This window comes from Lynx rufus, unplaced genomic scaffold (genome assembly GCF_022079265.1).
Source record: "Lynx rufus isolate CCGP_SWC_20201006 ecotype Redwood Valley unplaced genomic scaffold, mLynRuf1.p SCAF_17, whole genome shotgun sequence".
NCBI lineage: Eukaryota > Metazoa > Chordata > Mammalia > Carnivora > Felidae > Lynx > Lynx rufus.
In genome coordinates, this window is record NW_025814831.1 from 5,777,394 (window position 1) to 5,797,230 (window position 19,837).

The 19,837-nt window shown below is 45.6% G+C and overlaps 1 protein-coding gene across 13 annotated transcripts in view; it reads right to left on the bottom strand.

The window, feature by feature from the left end:
- WDR25 (WD repeat domain 25) overlaps nucleotides 1-19,837 on the bottom strand; it is a 141,446-nt gene that overhangs the window by 55,805 nt on the left and 65,804 nt on the right. For all 13 annotated transcript variants that reach the window (XM_047080103.1, XM_047080094.1, XM_047080096.1 and 10 more), the window contains one exon: nucleotides 10-157. In XM_047080103.1, coding sequence (XP_046936059.1) covers nucleotides 10-157 — 148 coding nt within the window. The remainder of the gene's footprint in view (nucleotides 1-9; nucleotides 158-19,837) is intronic.

Here is a 19,837-nt window from a genome sequence, read left to right on the forward strand (position 1 = left end):
AAAACACACCTGTTTCAAGGTCCGTGAGGTGTAGGGCGAAGTCGAAGCCCCCGCTGAGGATGCGCCGGCCACAGGGAGACCACCGGGCGGCCCGCACCGCCTCACTGTGCAGGCAGTAGGTCTGCAGGCAGCGGCCTGAGTCCACAGCATTCCACACCTACGAGGCAAACACAGCGCCAGACGTCAGAAGCGGAGGCCTGATCTCTGGGGCTTGGCTTGGCCCCTCTATGGGGTGGAGAGGGTCTCATAGCGGAACGAGATTCCTGTTATTTTACCATCAAAACAACATCTAGCTGTTAAACTTTTCCGTGCAGAAATGTCAAGTTTTCGGGGCTGGTGAGTTGAGGGGGAGCTTTTCCCAAAACCCCTCCCGGGGTCAAGGGGACCCACAAGAACACAGCATGCCCGAGTCCCACCTCTCCCCCGCCCGCCCTCCCCACCTGCTTTGCAGCTGCTCACCACCAAATGTCCCGCTCTGCTCACACTTCTAGCCCAGTGTCGCCTGCGTCTCTGATGGCTGTCCTCCAAGACAGGGCTTCGTGAGCCCTGAGGTGGACACCGCACCGAGTCAGGCTATCCTCTTGGGTCCAGCTTTGAGAGTCAGATTCGAAACGGAACCTGCCACACCTGTGCTTACAACCGGGCAAAGAGCCAGGATCTGCCAGCTGTCCTTTTTCCTGGGGAAGAGGTGCCATCCTTCATTCCCACCCTGGCTTTCCCTGGCAACAAAGCCGATGGCAGAAAGCCCCATGTACATTCAATGACTTCTGAAATATGCTCTTGAGCCCTCAAGTGTAGAACTGCACATTCCAAGGGCCAGGGCCACTCCACACAGGAGAGAGCCCTTCACCAGCGCACCAGCTCGCTCAGGAGCCCCGGGGAAAGGCTGGTTAGTGCGGAGCCTGATAGGGCTGGCTCTGGGCCTGGCCAGTCCCCTACCCTCACTGTCAATACGGGAAGCAGGGGAGGCTGCTGTCCATCGTCTGAGGTGGCTTTTAGAGGATCAAACACGAGAGACAGGCAGAGCACCTGCCACCAGAGTGTGGGCCTCGGAGGCAAGCGCCTCCCATGTGATGCTTCTGTTTGCAGATCGTGTGACCTGGCCAAGCAGCCTGGCCTCCCTGGGCCTCAGTCTCCTCCTCTGTGAAGCGGGGGTCAGAGCCCCACCCCAAGGCCTGTGGTGAGGAATGAGTGGAGCTGGTGCGCGGGCTCCTTGGGGCTTGCCGTGCACCCAGTTCCTGACAACAGTATTCTCTGACCTTCTCTCGGTTACGGTGGGGAACCCAAGCCTCGTGTTCTTCGTCTCCACCCACGCACATCCACAAACCAGATGTGGAGATGGCCTTCCCTTTCAAGACGAGAAAATTCATCCCGCTGCTTCCCCAAGGTGCTCACAAGGCAAAGGATCAGAGCTCTGAAAGCATGTTTCCTGGGCATATGGAAATGTCTGAGCTTAAGGAAACAAGAGCAGCTGTCAAAGAATGCTAAGAGAGCTCAGATCCTTTTTTTCTTATTGGGGGTCAATAGCTGGGTCTCAAACTGAAACAATCATGAAATAGCAGCATCTACATTTAGAAATATGGACAGAGGGCCACCCGGCTGGCTCGGCCAGCAGAGCACACAACTCTTGATCTCAGGTCATGGATTCAAGCTCCATGTTGGGCATGGAGCCCACTGTAAAAAAAAAAAAAAAAAAAAGAGTATGGACAGAGGGGCGCCTGGATGGCTCAGTCGGTTGAGTGTCTGACTCTTCATTTCAGCTCAGGTCATGATCTCACGGTTCGTGAGTTCGAGCCCTGAGTCGGGCTCTGCGCTGACAGTACGGAGCCAGCTTGGGATTCTCTCTCTCCCTCTCTGTGCCCTTCCTCTGCTCATGCTCTCTCTCTCTCTCAAAATAAGTAAATAAGCATTTAAAAAAAAACGAGAGAAGAAAAATTCTAAAAAAAAGAAATACGGACAGAAATAACAGAGGAAACAACCAGAAGACGTCAACACGGAGTGGAAATTTATGGTAGAAGAACAGAGCATGTAGTTTTTTGCAAAACTAGGGACAAGTATGACTCGTTAATAGAGAAAATAAAGTAGAACTAATGAGCTACACCTACAGAGTTAACAATGGCGAAGCAGTAAAAAACATAATATTGATTACATGAGACAAGCTTCATATACAGAGCAAGATGCCACCTAAATTACCAAAACACGTAAAACATCACTTCACACCCATGGCTTCTATCAAAAACAAGAAAGAAGAACAAGTGTTGGGAGAATGTGGGGAAACTGGAACCTCTGTGCACTGTCAGTGGGAATGCAAAATGGCACAGATTATATGGAAAACAGTACGACAGTTTCTTAAAAAATTATGCATAGAGCTGCCATATGATCCAGCAAGCCCGCTTGTGTGTATATAACCACAAAATGGAGAGCAGGGTCTCAAAGAGGTCCCTGCGCACCAACGTTCACAGCAGTATTACTCACAGGGGCAAAAGGTAGAAGCAATCTGAGTGTCCACTGACAGAAGAACGGATAAGCAAAGCATGGTCTCTCCATACAATGGACTACTATTCAGTCTTAAAAAGGAGGGAGATGCTGACACCTGCTCAACACGGATGAACCTTGAGGACATTATGCCGAGTGAAATAAGCCAGACACTAAACGGCAAAAAGCGTATATAATTCCACTCACATAAGGTTCCTAGAAGAGTCAAAATCATAGACACAGAAAGTAGAATGGGGGATGCCAGGAGCTGGGGGAGGGGAGAATGGGGAGTTAGTGTTTAATGGGGACAGAGTTTCAGTTTGCAAGACAGAAAGAGTTCTGGGGATGGATGGTGCGACGGTTGTACAATAAGGTAAATGTGCTCAATGCCAGTGAACTGTACACTTAAAAATGGTTAGAACGGTAAATTTTATGTGATATGTCTTGCAACACAATTTTAAAAACATACGTGAAGCAAAATTCTATCAAGCTTATTTGTGCATTTGTAGTAAGACCATAACAACATATATGAAGATGATGGTCACTCTGGGGAAATGGTGGGTGAGGGACGGGGTTGGGTGAAGGGCACTGTGAACACTACACTGTCTTTCTGAGAGAGAGAGAGAGAGAGAGAGAGGGAGAGAGAGGGAGAGAGAATGCTCTGAAGCAAATATGTTCAAATGTTTCCATCTGTTAAACTCATTCATTTCTTCATTCATTCAACAAACATTTCTTGAGCAGCTGTTATTAGCCAGGCATTATTCAGCAGCAGACAACTAGGACAAAAACCCCTGCCTTCAAAGAGACAGATACTAAACTAGATACACCAGCAGAATCTCTGTAGCACACAAGGTAGGGGTAAAGGCTGGAGGCATAGCAAGTGAGCAACAAAGGGGCCCTAAGGGCAGCAGCAGAAGTTGAGACGGTGGCCAGGAAGGGCCTCTCAGAGAAGGTGGCTCTGAAGGAAAATCTGAAGGGGGGACAATGGGAGCTATGCAGAAATTGAGGAAGAACCTTCCAGGCGGAAACAGGACCCCTCTGGCTTCTCTACCAGGAGGAGAGTGCAAGGCAAGGGAGACAGTGTGGAGCTTCTGCAAGAATCCAGGGGACAGAGGAGAAGAGTTGGACCAGCTGGAGGCACTGGGAAAGTGGCCTCACTTGGAAAGTAGAAGCAACAAAATGAATGGGGGGTGGAGACAAGGAAAGAGAAGAAAGAGAGGGGAGGAGGAGGAAGAGGCGGGGAAGGCACCAAGGCGCAAAGCAGCACACTGGTAGGTCTGAATTCTCGGGGGGGGGGGGGGGGGGGGCCTCTGAATCAGCCATGGAGACACGTTAGGGAAATCCATCGATCTGTAAATTGCCCGATAACGCTCCTCTGAAGTGAAAAATGCATACTTGGCTCTCCTGGCTGATATATACACAAGGATAGCGTCAGAATCAATGCGGACCAGTCAGCCACTTCTCCAAGCTACCCAGGGTGAAGGAGAGAAGAAACGTTGCTAATCGCCCTCCCTAATTGAATTTAATGTTCACCGTCAGGTTTTAAAGATTAATTCCCAAACACTGTGGCAGCCTGAAGTGTGTACCTTTTTTCAATTAAGTAATTAGAGATCCCAATCTGCCTCCCTGGAATTAAGGAGTTAAGTCTTCTGTCAAATGTTCTAAGATGGCTTGGTGCATTAACTAGAGACAGACATTCTATGTGTCCAACAGAAGTCAGATTTGGAAAGAACATGACAAGTGAAACACGCATTTGCTTGGCTTTCCTGTATTTACTGTGGTTTCCATGTCCTGGTTACTAATACATGGCTCTATCAGGAGTTCCTCACAGTGTCTTAAGACCTACTGCTTTAACCACAGGTTATGTTCTTTCTGCCTGTCTGCCTTTTGTTTTTGATTACAAAATAAATGCAACCTCCTTGTAAAATATTCAAATTATACAGGTGTACAAAAAAAACAATACCCCATAGGAATCAACTATAGGACTGTGGTTCCTCTGATTATATTGGAACTAAGTATGCTCGGGGCGGGGGGGGGGGGGGTGGGGTGGGGAATGAAACAACAAAGAAACACAAAGAAGAAAATAAGAGTCATCCATAATTCCACCACCTGCACACAGTGGCTATCAAACTTCTGGGTGAATCTTTGCCTCCCATCTGGCCCACCCCTGACAGCTCCTGCCTCAGGGACATTCCTAGTTCAGCTGAAGTTCCTGGCCTACTCTCTACCCCCTGGCAGCCCCTGCTACTCCAGGATATCATTCTAGAGACAACCACTCAGACTCACTAGCTCAGCAAGGCTGTGCAACCAGTGCGTAAACTGTGACCAAGCCATTTGCCTGCAAAAGCTTTGGGATTCCTTTATGATGTGTGTCAAAGGCTGGAACTGCACTGAATATACAGACCAATTTGGGGAGATATCTCAACGTTATTGAGTCTTCCAGTGCATGAATAGGATATGTCTCTCCTTTCATTCAGGCCTTCTTTAATTTCTCTAAGCAATGGTTTGTAGTTTTTTGTTTTTATTTTTTATTTTTTTTAACGTTTACTTATTTTTGAGGCAGAGAGACACAGCAAGAACAGGGGAGGGTCAGAGAGAGAGAGGGAGACACAGAATCTGAAACAGGCTCTAGGCTCTGAGCTGTCAGCACAGAGCCCGACACGGGGCTCAAACTCACAAACCGCAAGATCATGACCTGAGCCAAAGTTGGACGCTTAACCAACTGAGCCACCCAGGCGCCCCGGTTTGTAGTTTTTTAATGAAAAAAAATCTTACGCATCTTTTGTCAAACTTATCCCTAATTACTTCATATTTTGATGATATTGTAAATGGTATTTTTTATTTTTAATTTCAGGCTCATTTCCAGTAAGTAGACATAAGATCAGTTTTTTAGATCTTGACCTTGAATTCTGCTAAACCAACTTTTTAGTTCTAGAAGTTTTTTTTTTTTTTTTTTTGTAGATTCAGTACAATTTTCTACATAGACAGTCAGGTTGTCTGCAAATAAAGACAGTTTTACTTCCTTCTTTCCAATATGGATACCTTTTGTTTCTTTTTCTTGCCTTATTGCACTGGCTAGAATCCCCACTACAATGTTGCATAGACATGGTGAGGGCAGACACGCTTGCCTAGTTCCTGATCTTATGGGGAAAGCAGTCAGTCTTTTACACAGTTAAGTATGATGCAAAAGCTAATGTTTTCATAAATGTCCCTTATCAGTTTAAGAACATTCTATTTCTACTTTGCACAAAGTTTTTTTTTTTTTATCAGAAATGAATACTGTAGATTGTTAAATGCTCCTTCTGTATCTCTTCACACAATCATTTGGTTCTTCTTTTTTAGTTCATTAATATGCTGAAATGCACTGACTGATTTCAAATATTAAGTGAAGCTTGCATACCTGAGACAGATCTTACTTGGCCCTGATATTACAAATAAATAAATATAAGTATATATGTATACACACATACACACACACAAACACACACACACAGGTGGATTAATTTGCTAAAATTTAATTTAAAATTTTGTACTTATGTTCATGAAAGATATTGGTCTATCACTTTCTTCTCTTACAATGTATTTTTTCCTGTTGGGTATAAGGTAATGATGGCCTCACAGAATGAGCTGGGAAGTATTTCTTCCTCTATGATTTTCTAGAAGAGTTTGAATAGGATTGTGCAGGAGTTTCCCAGGGCTGCCATAACAAAGTACCACAAACTGAGTGGCTTAAAACAACAGAAATGTATTGTCTCATGATTAAGGAAACTAAAAGGCAGAAATTAAGGTGCTGGCAGGGTTGGTGCCTTCTGAGGGCCATGAGGGAAGGATCTGTTCCAGACCTTTCTTCTTCATTTCTACATGGCTGCCTTCACATTCACATGGTGTTCTCTCTGCCTGTCTGTCTCCAAATCTCCCCTTTTGATTAGGATGCCAGTCATACTGGATTATGGCCCATCCTAATGACCTCATTTTAACACGATTAATCTCTGTAAAGACACTATCTCCAAATAAAGACTTATTCTGAGGCACTGGGGGTTAGGAATTCAAAATATAAATTTTGAGACACGACTCAACCCTTAACAAATTGGTATAATTTCTATCTTAAATGTTTGGTAAGATTCACTAGTGAAGTCATTTGGGCCTAGAGTTTTCTCTGTGGGAAGGTTTTTAACTATGAATTCAATTTCTTTAATAGATACAGGGCTTTGGAGGTTATCTATTTCTTCATGAGTGAGCTTTTCCTGTTTGGGTGGTTCAAGGGATTTATCTGTGTCACCTAACTTGTAGAATTCACTGGCAAAAAGTTGATCCTCACATGACCTTTGTAGCCTTTTACTATCTTTAGAATCTGTAATCAAGTCACTTCTCACATAATATTAGCAATTTGTATCTTTTCTATTTTATTCCTGATGCGTAGCTGAAGGGCTATCAGCTTCAATGATCTCAAAGAACCAACTTTTGGATTTACTGATTTTTCTCTACTGTTTATCGGTTTTCTATTTCAGTTATTTCTGCTCTTAATCTCCTTCCTTTTGCTTACATTGGTTGAATTTGCTCTTCCTTTTCTCATGTCTTAAAGTGGAAACTGAGATCACTGATTTGAAATTTTCTCCTTTATTTTTTTTTATTTATTATTTTTTTTTAATTTTTTTTCAACGTTTTTTTTTTTTTTTTTTTTTTTTTTTGGGACAGAGAGAGACAGAGCATGAACGGGGGAGGGGCAGAGAGAGAGGGAGACACAGAATCAGAAATGTGCTCCAGGCTCTGAGCCATCAGCCCAGAGCCTGACGCGGGGCTCGAACTCACGGACCGCGAGATCGTGACCTGGCTGAAGTCGGATGCTTAACCGACTGCGCCACCCAGGCGCCCCTCTCCTTTATTAATATAGGCAATTACTGCTATAAATTAGCAGCTGAGAATTGCTCTATCTACATTCCACAAATTTTCATGTTGTTTTTTCATAAGCATTCAGTTCAACATGTTTTCTAATATCTCTAACAGTTTTTTCCTTGACCCAAGGATTATTTAGAAGTGTAATTTTAGTTTCCAAATATTTGGGAATTTTCCAGATACCTGTTACTGATTTTTAACTTAATCCCGTGATCATTAGAGTATATGCTTTGAATGATTTCAAACCTTTTAAATTTACTGAGACTTATTTTATGGCCTAGAATTTGGTCTGCCCTGGTAAACATTCCACATATGCTATAAAAGAATGTACGTTATGCTGTTGTTACATAAAGTGTTTTATAAATGTCAATTAGGCCAAATTGGATGATAGTGTTATTCAAATATTCTGTATCTTTACTGATTTTCTGTCTACTTGAGCTATTGACTATTGAGAAAAGGGTGTTTAAACCTCCAACTATAGTTGTGGATTTGATTGTTTCTTCATTCAGTTCTATCAGTTTTGCTTCATGTATTTTAAAGCTCTTATTAGGTGTATAAATATTGATGCCCTTCAAGGAACTGACCCCTTTATCATTATAAGATAACTCTATTTCTGCTAATATTCTTTGCTCTGAAATCTACTTTGTCTGATATGAATATGGCCACTCTGTTTAAAATTAGCATTAGTTTGGTATATGTTTTTCCATCCTTTAACATTTAACTTTTTGTGTCTTTATATTTAAAGTGGGTTTCTGGTAGGCATTGTATAAATTGCCTTTTTATCCAATCTAATAATCTTTGTTTTTTAAATGGGTATTTAGACCATTTCATTTATTATTGATGCAGTTTGGGTTTAAATTTGCTACTTGTTTTCCACTCATCTCATCTGTCCTTTGTTCCCTCTTTCCCTTTTTTGCCTTCTTTGGAATTAGGCATTTTTTGTTATTTCATTTTATCTCCCAATGTTAGGTTACTAACTGTTAATTTTGTTTTTGTTTTATTACTAGTTGCTTTAAGGTTTTTAGAGCATACATCTCTAACTTATCACAGTCACTTTCAAGGAATATTTGCACTTGCCTAATAAGAACCATAATAATAATACATACTGTGTTCCCCATCTCAGCCTGTATGCATTACCACACGTTTCACACAAACCCCCTAAAACATGGCCATTGTTTTTACCTTAAATAATCAATCATCATTTAAAGGGATTTTTAAGTAAGAACAAAAATTATTTAGATTTACCCACATATTTACCACTTCTGGTGCTCAGCACTCCCCTGTGTAAATGTAGATGTCTATTTGGCATCATTTTCCTTCTGCCTTGAGAACTTTATTTAACATTTCCCGTAGTACAAGTCTGCTGGTGATGAATTACTTCCACTTTTAAATGTCTAAAAAAAGTATTTTGCCTTTCCCTTAAAAACATATTTCACTGGGTATGAAATTTGGGGCTGACAGTGGTTTGTTCTTTTTCCTTTCAGTAGTTTAAGTATGTTGTTCCACTGTCTTCTGGCATTATTTCCAATAAGAAGTCTGCTGCCATTCTTCTCGATTGCTCAGGATGAAACTTGCCTTTTTCTCCTCCTCTGGCTGCTTTGAAAACTTTCTTCTTTATCGTTGGCTATAAGAAATTCCATTAAGAGGTACCTTGGTGAACTTTTTTCTTCATGGTTCTTGTGCTTAGGGTTCACTGAGTTCCTTGGTTCTGTGGGTTTCCAGTTTTCATCAAATTTGGAAAACTTTCAGCCCTTAGTTCTTTGAATATTTTTTTCTGTTCTCTCTGCCTGTGAAGACTTCAATTTCACATATATCAGGTGAGCTTGAAGTTGTACCACAACTCTTGGATGCTCTGTTCATTTTTCCCCAAGCTGTTTACTCTCTGTATTGCATTCTAAAACGTGTCTATGACCAGGTCTTCAAATTTGCTAACCTTTTATAGTTTCTGATTTGCTATTAATCCTATCCAGTGCATTTTTCATCTGAGATTTTTTTTTTTTCAGTTCTGGAGTTCAAATTGGATCTTTCTTCTATCTTCCTTGTCTCTCCTTAACATGCTCATGCTTGTCTCTACCTTTTTGCATATATGGAGCATATTTATAAATAGTTGGCTTAATGTTCTTACTGACTAATCACACCATCTGTGCCATTTCTGGGTCTGCTTCTATTGACTGATTTTTCTTCTAATCATAGTCTAGATTTTTCTACTCCTTTGCATTCCTTGTAATCTCTGTTTGGATGGTCAGACACAGTGAATTTTACTTTAGTGGATGTTTTATATTTTTGTATTCCTATAAATACTCTTGAGGTTTGTTCTGGGACACAGTTAAATTACTTGGAAACCGTTCACTCCTTTCCAGGATAGTTTCAAAGCTCTGATAGGAGGAACTAGAACACTATTTAGTCTAGGGCTATTTTACCCTGCTGAGGGAACACTCTAATGAATTATGAGGACTTCCCACTCTGGCTTGTGGCACTATGAACTATTCTTGGCCCTGGGAGCTCTGGGGATTGTTCACCCTGTTCCTTTTGGGTGGTTCTTCTCCTGCTTCAAGGAATTTCCTCACACACATGTTGATCAAGTACTCCACTGAAGACTCTGAGGGAGCTTCCTACAGATCTCTGGAGCTTTCTGTTGGTGCAGCTCTCTAATCTCCCCTTCTCTGTCCTGAGAACTCTAGCTGCTGTGGCTTCCTTGACTCCCAGCTTTGTCTCCTCAGGTCAGGAAGACCACTGAGACCCATTTGGGTTTCTCCTCCCTGTGTGGCAGTCTGGGAACTCTCACCAGACAGTCAGCGGGAGCAGTCCCCCAGGACCCGTTTCATTTTGCTTCCCCTTCTCTCAAGGCCCACTGTCTCCATTGCCTAGCGTTTTGTTTTTTTTTTAATGTTTATTTATTTTTGAGAGAGAGGGGGGTGGGGGGAGGGCAGAGACAGAGGGAGACACAGAATCCAAAGCAGGCTCCAGGCTCTGAGTTGTCAGCACAGACCCCAACATCGGGCTTGAACTCACGAGCCGTGAGATCATGACCTGAGACGAAGTCGGACGCTCGACAGACTGAGCCATCCAGGCGCCCCTCCATTGCCTAGCGTTTTGATTTTTACATTTTGTAAAAACAACTGCTTCTTACATTTTGTCTGATTTTTTAAATTGTTTAAGATTGAAGCATAAGTCTGGTCACTATTACTCCATCTTGGCCAAAAGTGTAAGTCCTCAAAGTTATTTAGAAGTGTGTGGCTTATTTGTAACAACATGGATGGAACGGGAGGGTATTATGCTGAGTGAAGTCAGTCAGAGAAAGACAGATATCATATGATTTCACTCATATGTGGAATCTGAGAAACTTAGCAGATGAGCACAGGGGAAGGGAAGGAAAACTAAGATAAAAACAGAGAGGGAGGCAAACCATAAGAAACTCTTAAATACAGAGAACAAACTGAAGGTTGATGGGGGTGGGTGTGGGGCTGAGTTAAATAGATGATGGGCATTAAGGAGGGTACTTTTCAGGATGAGCACTGGGTGTGATATGTCAGAAATGAATCACTGGGTTCTAATCCTGAAGCCAAGACTACATTGTATGTTAACTAACTTGAGGATTTAAAAAAAAAAAAGGTGTGTCTTAATTGCCGAATGTTTATGGTTTTTCATATTGTTTAGTAACTCATTATTACTAATTTAATTCCATTGTAAACAGAGACTAGGCTCTCTGTTGTTTCAATCTTTTTAAATGTATTGAGATTTGCGTGTGACCTATCTTAGTAAAGTAGTATTTGAATTTGAAAAGCCCACGTAGCCTACACTTGCCATGCATAGTGTTCTATAAATGTGAATTAAGGTAAGGTAGTTGAGAGTGTAATAGAGATCTCCTATCTTTATTGATCTGTTTGGCTGTCCAATCAATTACTTAGAGAAGAGTTAAGATCTCCACGTATAAGTATGAATTTTTTTATTCTCCCTTTCAGGCTATGAAAAATTTTTCATGTACTTTGAAGCTCTGTTATTAAGTGCATATACGATTGTAAGATCTTCCTGATAAATTGATTCTTTTATCACTATGAAATGTCTTCTCTCTTACTCTTGTTGACAGCATATAATTTTACTTTTGTATCCATTCCAATAATCTCTTTCAATCGCAATGTTTAACCCATTTACATTTAACATGATTGTTGATATGATCAGAATTACATCTATCATTTTGCTATTTGTTTTCTGGTTTTATCTCTGTTTTATTTCGCTTTTCTTCCCTTACTACCTTCTTTTGAAATAACTTTTTACAATTCCATTTTACTTATTGGCTTTTTAGCTATTCCTTGATGTTACTTCTTTAATGGTTGCTCTAGGGATTATAATATACGTTCTTAATATTTTAAAGTCTTTTTATGGTTAATATTGTACCAGTTTACATAAAATATAAGAAGCTTGAAACCATAAATGTCTTTCATCCGTGCCCATTCTTTACTCTATAGTTGTCACATGTATCACATCCACATATGTTAGAAACCCCACAAGCAATATGATCGTTTTTGCTTTAAATAGTCATATGTATTTTTTTGTTTAATTTAAGAGGAAAAAATAGTCTTCTATCTTTCCCCACATATTTACCATTTCCAGGCTCTTCACTCCTTCCTGAAGATCTGAGCTCCTATCTGGTGTCATATTCCTCCATCCTAAAGACTATCCTTTAACATTTCTAAGTTGCATGTCAGCTGTCAATGAATTCTCAGTTGCCATTCATCTGAAAATGTCTTTTTTTTTCTTTAACATTTATTCATTTTTGAGAGAGAGAGACAGAGTGCCAGCAGGGGAGGGGCAGAGAGAGAGGGAGACACAGAATCCGAAGCAGGCCCCAGGCTCCAGGCTGTCAGCATAGAGCCTGACGTGGGCCTTGAACCCATGAACTGTGAGATCATGACCTGAGCCAAAATCAGACACTTAACCGACTAAGCCACCCAAGTGCCCCTATCTGAAAACGTCTTTAATTCACCTTCATTCTTAGACGATACAGAATCATGAGTTAACATGTTTTTGGTTGTGTGTGTGCGTGTGCATGTGTGTTTTATCAACACTTTGAAGATGTTATTCGACTGCTTCTGGACTCCACTGATTCTGATGAGCAGTCAGTGATTTTCATACCATTATTCTCCTCTATGTGATTTTCATTTTTCTCTTTTTACTTTAAATTTTTTAATCTTTGGTTTCCACATGTTTGACTAGTATATGCCATAGTGTGATTCTCTTTATATGTCTTATTTGGGGGTTGCAAAGTTTGTTTTTTTTTTCTTTTGAATCTGTAAATACACACATTTCATCAAATTTGGGAAATTTTCAGGCATTATTTCTTCAAATAGTTTTTTCTTCCTCATTCTCTCTCATCTCCTTCTGGGACTCCAATTATACACACAATATCACAATATATATTACACAGATATCTTTGGATATTATCCACAGGTCCCTGTGTATCCTGTTTGTTTGTTTTAATGTTTATTTATTCTTGAGAGAGACAGAGAGACAGAGCGTGAGCAAGGGAGGGGCAGAGAGAGAAGGAGATGCAGAATCTGAAGCAGGTTCCAGGCTCTGGGCTGTCGGCACAGAGCCCAACACAGGGCTTGAACTCATGAGCTGTGAGATGATGACCTGGGCCGAAGTTGGGTGCCCCTAACCACCCAAGCGCCCCTATCTGTTCTTTCTTTCCCCTACTCCTTTCCTCTGTTTTCAGATTGAATAATTTCTATTGTTCTATCTCCAAGTTCACTAGCTCCTTCTTCTGACATCTCCATTCTGCAATGGAGCCCAAATGATGGATTCTTTCTTTCAGATACTGTATTTTTCAACTCTAGGATTTCCATTTGTTTTTCTATATACAGCAGTTGCTATTTCTCTACAGATATCTCCTGTCTTTTTATTCATTGCGAATATATTTTCCTTTGTATCCTTCAGCACTTTCATAATAACTGTTTTAAAATACTCTGCTAATTTCAACATCTGGATATCTTGGAGACAAGCTCCACTGATCGCCTTTCTCTTGACTATGGGTCCCCTCTTCCTGTTTCTTCCTACAGTGAGTAATTTGGGGTGGAATGCTAGATATGACAAAATTTATGTTGTATAGACTCTAGACTGTTATGTTTCTCTGAAGAACAATTTTGTTTTCAACAGTCAGCTAACTTGGTTCTACTCACATTTTAAACTGTCTCCTCTGCTGTGTGCAGCAGCAGAAATTTCTGTTTGGTTCTCTTAGCCTTAGCTGAGCTGCTTGGAGTCTGTTCCATGCATTGGTCCGGGAGTCATCCAGAGATCTGGGCAGAGCCTATTGACAGAACTTAGGACTCCTCTTCTCGGACTCTTTCCTTTCTGAGATCTCCCTCCTCACTTTCCAGCTGCCGTGGTTGCCCCATCTGTCCTCTGCTTCTTCAAGCCAGTAACATTGCGAGTTTTCTATCCAACTTTTAGCTGCTGCTCTGCCAGGCACAGATTGGAGCCCACCCTTGGGCAGAAAAACATCAAAGCAGGAGACTCGCCCAGTGCCGTTTCCTTCTTCTAAGAGCTCCCTTCCAGTATCTGCCTGCCTTCTGTTGCTCTCCGACACCTTCAAGTAGCTTACTGTTGCTGTTGTTGTTGTTGTTGTTGTTGTTGTTGTTCAGAGTTTACAGTTGTCAGCTGTACAGTTACTCTGATAGGAACTGCTCCTTCATTACTGGAAGCCAAATCGGACACCTGGTTTTGAGCATCTGTTCTGCAGTCCTGGACAGTGACACATCCCCCCACTTCCTCATCTCCACCCCCAGGCCTGGCACACACACACCCCACTGCCCCAGTACTTAGGTAACAATCTCCCTACACCCGGCCCCCCGGTAGGGATATTTCGAAGAGTGAGGGGACTGGAGTATTTGTTCTGTGTGTGAGCTGCTGTGTCACGGAGGTGACAAGAAGGCCAGGAGTGATCTGTAAACTGATGTCATTTACCGCAGGCAGGAACGAGAAGCCAGGAATGATCTGAGGAGACGGGCCCACCCACACTACTCCCCCAGCCCTGCCAGCTTCAGGAAAGCTTGTAGAGAGCCTGGGAAACCTGCAGGGTTCCTAGGATACGTGGCAAAGAAGTTGGAACCAGTTTTGCTTGATTCTCTAAGGGCGGGGTACCGTGGCTGACAGCTGTTGTTACAAGGGGCTCACATTTGCAGAAATAGTGAGAACGAAAATAGTCCCTTCGTTTTACACCATCTTCCTAAGTGCTTCCTAAAATTTTTTCTGTACCACATGATGCAAGGTCCCTTAAAGTAAAGAATGAGGACAAACTCAATCAGCACCTGTAAGTACATTATACAGAGAATTCCAAGAAACTCTTCTCTGTATTCAATAAGGTCAGTGCCAAGGGAAGGAGTTTTAAATGTCAGCAGAAGATGTAGAAGGCAAAGAAGAGGTTTCTTGGAGTAGAAAGGATTAAGAGTAAGACCCATCAGAGGTTGCTGAAGAAAGCTTGGGGAGCTGGGGGTCCTCGGGGCCACCCTCCTTGTAGAGTGGGGTGACCCCTCCGCAGCCTGCAGGGTCCCCAGTGGGTGGTGCAGCCTGTCCAACGGTGGTGAGTGCGGGACTCTGGGCAGAGCCAGGGCCCCTTCTGAAAGCATCACGATCCTGGATGTTATTCTGAGACAAAATGCCACCTCACCTCCCACCTCCAGGTAACAGCCATCCTGAATTCAGCAGTTACTAACGCATCAGGCAAGCTTTCAAGCACTTTGCGAGAATTGACTCGATCCTTACTCCTGCCTATGATTATGAACGCCATCTGACAGATGAGGAAACTGAAACACGGAGAGGTCATCTCCCCCGGGGCCACACAGTGACAGATGGGGCAGGGGATCGGGCCCGGGCAGCTCAGCTCAAGAGCCTGCTGGCTGAACACAACATGCGTCCACCATCCGCCTGCGATGTGCCCCGTGGTCAGCCAAGCGCTCCCGACCCAGCTCTGTAGGGAACACAGCACAAAGCCAGACTGCCCCTCTGCCCACTGACAGCCCCTTAGCTGTGTCACGCTGACCCCCCCTCAGAACCCCTGCCCCCTAACGTGGTGCCCCAAAGTCCTACGGTCTTCCCTCATGCACTTTCCCCTCACCTGCCGGCTCCAATTTCCAAACACACCCCAAATCTAACCACTGCTCCTCACCTCCGCTGCCGCCACCCTCGTCTGAGACGCCACCGCCTCTCCCCCGCTCCCTCGCGAGAGCCCCAAAACTGGGGTCTCGGCCTCCACTCAGCCCCACAGGCTGCTACCGTAATGGCAGCCAGAGTGGCCCTAGGAGTCAGAAGTCAGGTGACACCCTTCCCCCGCTCAGCAGCCGGCCGAGGGGCTCCCCGCCACTGGAACAAATCCCTGGCCATCCCCCCTGAGCCTTCTGCCTCATCAGACCCTTCTGCCTCAGGGCCCGCACACCTGCTTTCCCTCTACCTAGAATGTTCTCTCCAGACAGCCCCGGGGCTCACTCGAGTCTCTACCTAGACACAGTCCCTAAACCACCCGATTTAAACACTGCTCCCATCACTCGCCTTCCTCTTGGCTGGCTCTACTCTTCCTCAAAGCAGGCATTACTTCCTAACGTATTTATTTTTATTTGTTTGTTTGTTTGTTGTCTGCTTCTCCCACTAAAATGTAAGCTCTGTGAGGGTAAGGACTCTATTAATTACCTATTTTTGTTCACTTCTGTACCCCCAGGGTGTTGAACAGGGTCTGGCACACTCTAGAAGTGAAATAAATATTTGTTGCATAAATGAAGGGATAGATGGAATGGACGAACGGACAGATGGATGGATACACACACACACACACAGATGAAAGGACGGCTCTCCCAGCTACAGTCTACAGCTTGGACAAGCAGATCTCCCCTCGGTAATGTGACTCCACTCGTCTATTAAGTTGGGGAACAGAAGAGGTGAAGTATAATGCCCTTTGGCCACGAGACCTTCTTGCTCTGAGAATAAGTCGTGAATTCTTTCAGTTGGGGGTGCTTTTTTCAACAGTTGGATTATATCACCCGGTAAACACCTCTCCCTCTATGTTCACGAGGAGCCTGGACTCTCTGGCACCATGAGGACTTTGGACTGGTTCCTGCTCCTCTAGAAAATTAAGTGTGAGATGAAATCGCCACAGTTCTAAAGGCCTGGGTTCTTCAAGTGCCACATGCCTTACCTAATCAAGATTCACTTGGTCTCTGGCCTCAATACACAGAGATCCTGTGAGCCTAAGAATTCATAAAGAATGAACGAGTGGCTGGCTCTCGGCGTGCACATCTGTTTTAATCTTGCGATGCCCTGGATGCTATGTCCACTGTCCACTGTCCTGCCGATGTCCGTTTGCCCTTCCTCTGGGACGAGCATCCCATCCTTCCGTGGAGAACCATTCACACCCCACTTGGTCACTGGGGTACATGAGGCACTGACTCTAACCTCTACGAAGGCCATGTAACCCAGGCCTGGTCAATCAGAGGCAATGAGGTCCGAGCCCAGGGCGTCAGTGGACAGTGAAAGGGAAGAGGCACTTCCTCTCCACTGGGGTTGCAAAGGAGTAGCCCTGAAGCCGAAAGGGGGGCCCCAGCGGGGTGACACGTCCCCGGGACATGCCAAGAGAGACAGAACGCGAGGGGCAGACCAGGACACAAGGGCCCCCGGGCCCCCTGAAACTGTACAACCCTTGACCTCGTCACCTCTCGAGCCAGCAGACTGTTTTCTGCTTCAGCTCCTAGGCACGGCTGCTGGCAACCAAAAGTTGTCACACAAATCCTTCTAGAATTTTGCCATGAGTCAACCCTAAGGTTGCTGACGGCTTCTCACACCACCTTTCTTCTCTCTCAGAAGACAGGCTGCACACTGACACCTCTGGTCTTCCCAGCGCGGCCTGCTCCCCGTAATTTCCCAGCACAGCCACAGCCGGTGGCGCCGCGGGGGCTCACCTGGCACCGCCGGATGCTTCTGTGCGCCAGCCTTGCCTGCCGGGGACCCCTCCGGGCTGCATGTCACAGCTGTCCTCTAGCCCTGAACACGGACAACTGAGAGGTAGCTAACTGCTCCCTATGCACAAAAGCCAAGAAGTGCTCGCTCCTTCCAGAACCGGAGGGGCTGGGAGGAGGGTCTGAAATGGTTAGAGGCAGGGATAATATTATACTTTAACTTCTGTGCACCGCACTCTCCAGATGACGGCATCCTGTGATCCTCACGTCGACTCCCAAGTCCACAGGGAAGTCACCTCCGTTTTACAGTTGCGGAAATGGAGGCTTAGAAAGGGTGGGCCGCTCTCATTCATTCCCCGGGTTTATTCAACAGAGATTCATTCGGGGCCCAGTATGTGCCAAGAATGTTGCCCACTGCAGGAATCCCAGGGAATAGAACCACTCACGAGAGTCTAGTGAAAAAGACAGACATTAAGCAAATGTGTAAACAGGTACCACTGGAGAGAAGTGGAAGGCAAGAACGGGACTCTGGGAGGTAGTAACAGCAGGTGAAGTGTAAATTCAACTGGGGAGGTGGGCAGGCTTCTGAGGAAGGAGTGAGGCCGCAGGGAGGAAGCCTCGGGGGAGAGGGGAGGGCAGGCCTATCTCCCCCCGTGTACCACGGGAGGCGGCTGAAGGCTCAGACGCAGCAAAGCAGAGCCATGATCAAATTTTCCTTTTTAAAAAACGCACGCTGCCGTGTAAGAGGCCAGAATGGTGTGGGGAGACCAGTGAAGAGGGCATTCGGAGGGAGAGAACGGGCCGGGTCCAAGGAAGCGATGAGCAAGCCAGGAACCGGGCACACACTGGACGTGCATTGTGGAAAAGGGTCACCAGGACTTGGGGTGGATCCGAGTGAGAGCAGCTGAGAGGCGGGGTGCCGGGGCGGTGGGGACGCCGCAGGAGAGAGCATGCTCCTGGTCACACTGTGCTCGTGGCAGGGAGAACAGAACCTGGGACGTCTCCTTCCCATCACGGCACCACCCTTCCAAGCGATGGCAGTGGCAGGGGTGGGGATCCACTCCATCCGAGCCAGGGTGAGGGGCAGCCTCCAAGTCACCGGGTCTGCTTCTGCCACACGTGGATAGAGACTGGGGCTGCTCTTGGCAGTTACTAGTGGGGGCTCCTTAGAGCACACACTCACTTGGTTCCAATGGCCTCCAGCTCAACTCCTTCCACAGCCCCCACAGGAGGTTTGGGGCGGGGGGGAGGGGACCCTGGTGTCCCGGCCGTCATACGCAGCCTTGTCCCAGGGGACGGTCTCCTGACAGCTTTGCCAGAGACCCAGTCGAGAAAGCCGACCCCCCCCCCCCCCCCGCCCAACAGGCAGCCAGGGCAGGGCCCCACAACAGAGGTGACCATCTCAGAAAGTGAGGTCACTCAGGTCCCGCTGCCACGGCAACCACCAGAGGCCTGAGCTAGGCGGTCTCCACACAGTGCCAGGCTGAGCTCCGACAGGCCCACACTGCTGGCCCTCCACGACTGGGTTGGGACGGGGGTGATCGTTTTCATTGAGACTCCTCAAAATAGGCATACAAATGAATGCCAACCTCTCATTCCCAAAACTCCATCCAGAAACCCAATAAGGAGGTACTCTAGGAGTCTTCCGGCTATAAGGACTTAGGTGGCTATGGGCTCCTGTGGGCACACCCAGGGGCCCAGAGGAGAGTTGTAAATGGGACCGGCCCAACCGGAAAGCATCCAGCCGACATGGGAGGCCCCAGTCGCCTGCCCAGCCCCACCTCTCACCTCTTCCTCATTCACGTGTCAACTTCCAGACATGTTTCATAAATGTGCCCGGTTCTTCGCCCCCTCAGATTTTACACGTGCCCGTCCCTCTACTCGAAGCAGTTTCTTCCCTCTCTATCGGGTTGGCCCCTCCTCTTCCTTCCAGTCTCAGCTGAGATGCTCCTTCTTCCAGGAAGCCCTCCTGACTCCCAGAGGCTGAGGTAAGGTCCCGGTGGATGTTCCCACAGTGCCCCATGCTTTCCCTCTGGCGGGACCGGATGCACCACATGGGAAGGGTCTGGATGCCATCTGACCTCCCCTCTCCTGAAAACAAGTCAAGAGTGGCCGTCATGCGGGGAGACAGTGGTCAGGGGATCTTGCAGCTGGAAGGCCTGCTTTGTTTTCCTATTTTTAGTCATTACTCCTTTCCCCCATTACCTTACATACAATGCTTTTCTGACTCTGAAGGGAATCCACGAGCTTTTATCTTTTTTCCCCGCCCCCATCAGCACAAAAGGGCCATCCCTTTAGACCACCACGTGCCCAACACTGCCAGTGCTTCGTCACCGACACATTGACATGTTCACACGCTTCTCCAGTGGGTGTGACGGGGCCATTTTACAGATGAGGGACCTCCCACGGTGACCACCCTGGGCCACGGGCAGTGAGCAAAGGGACACAGGGTGACACTGAATCTAATCCTTGCACTCAGAGTGGCCGCCGTGAACCTACTGGCAGTGTCTTCGCAGTACTTTTCTTTC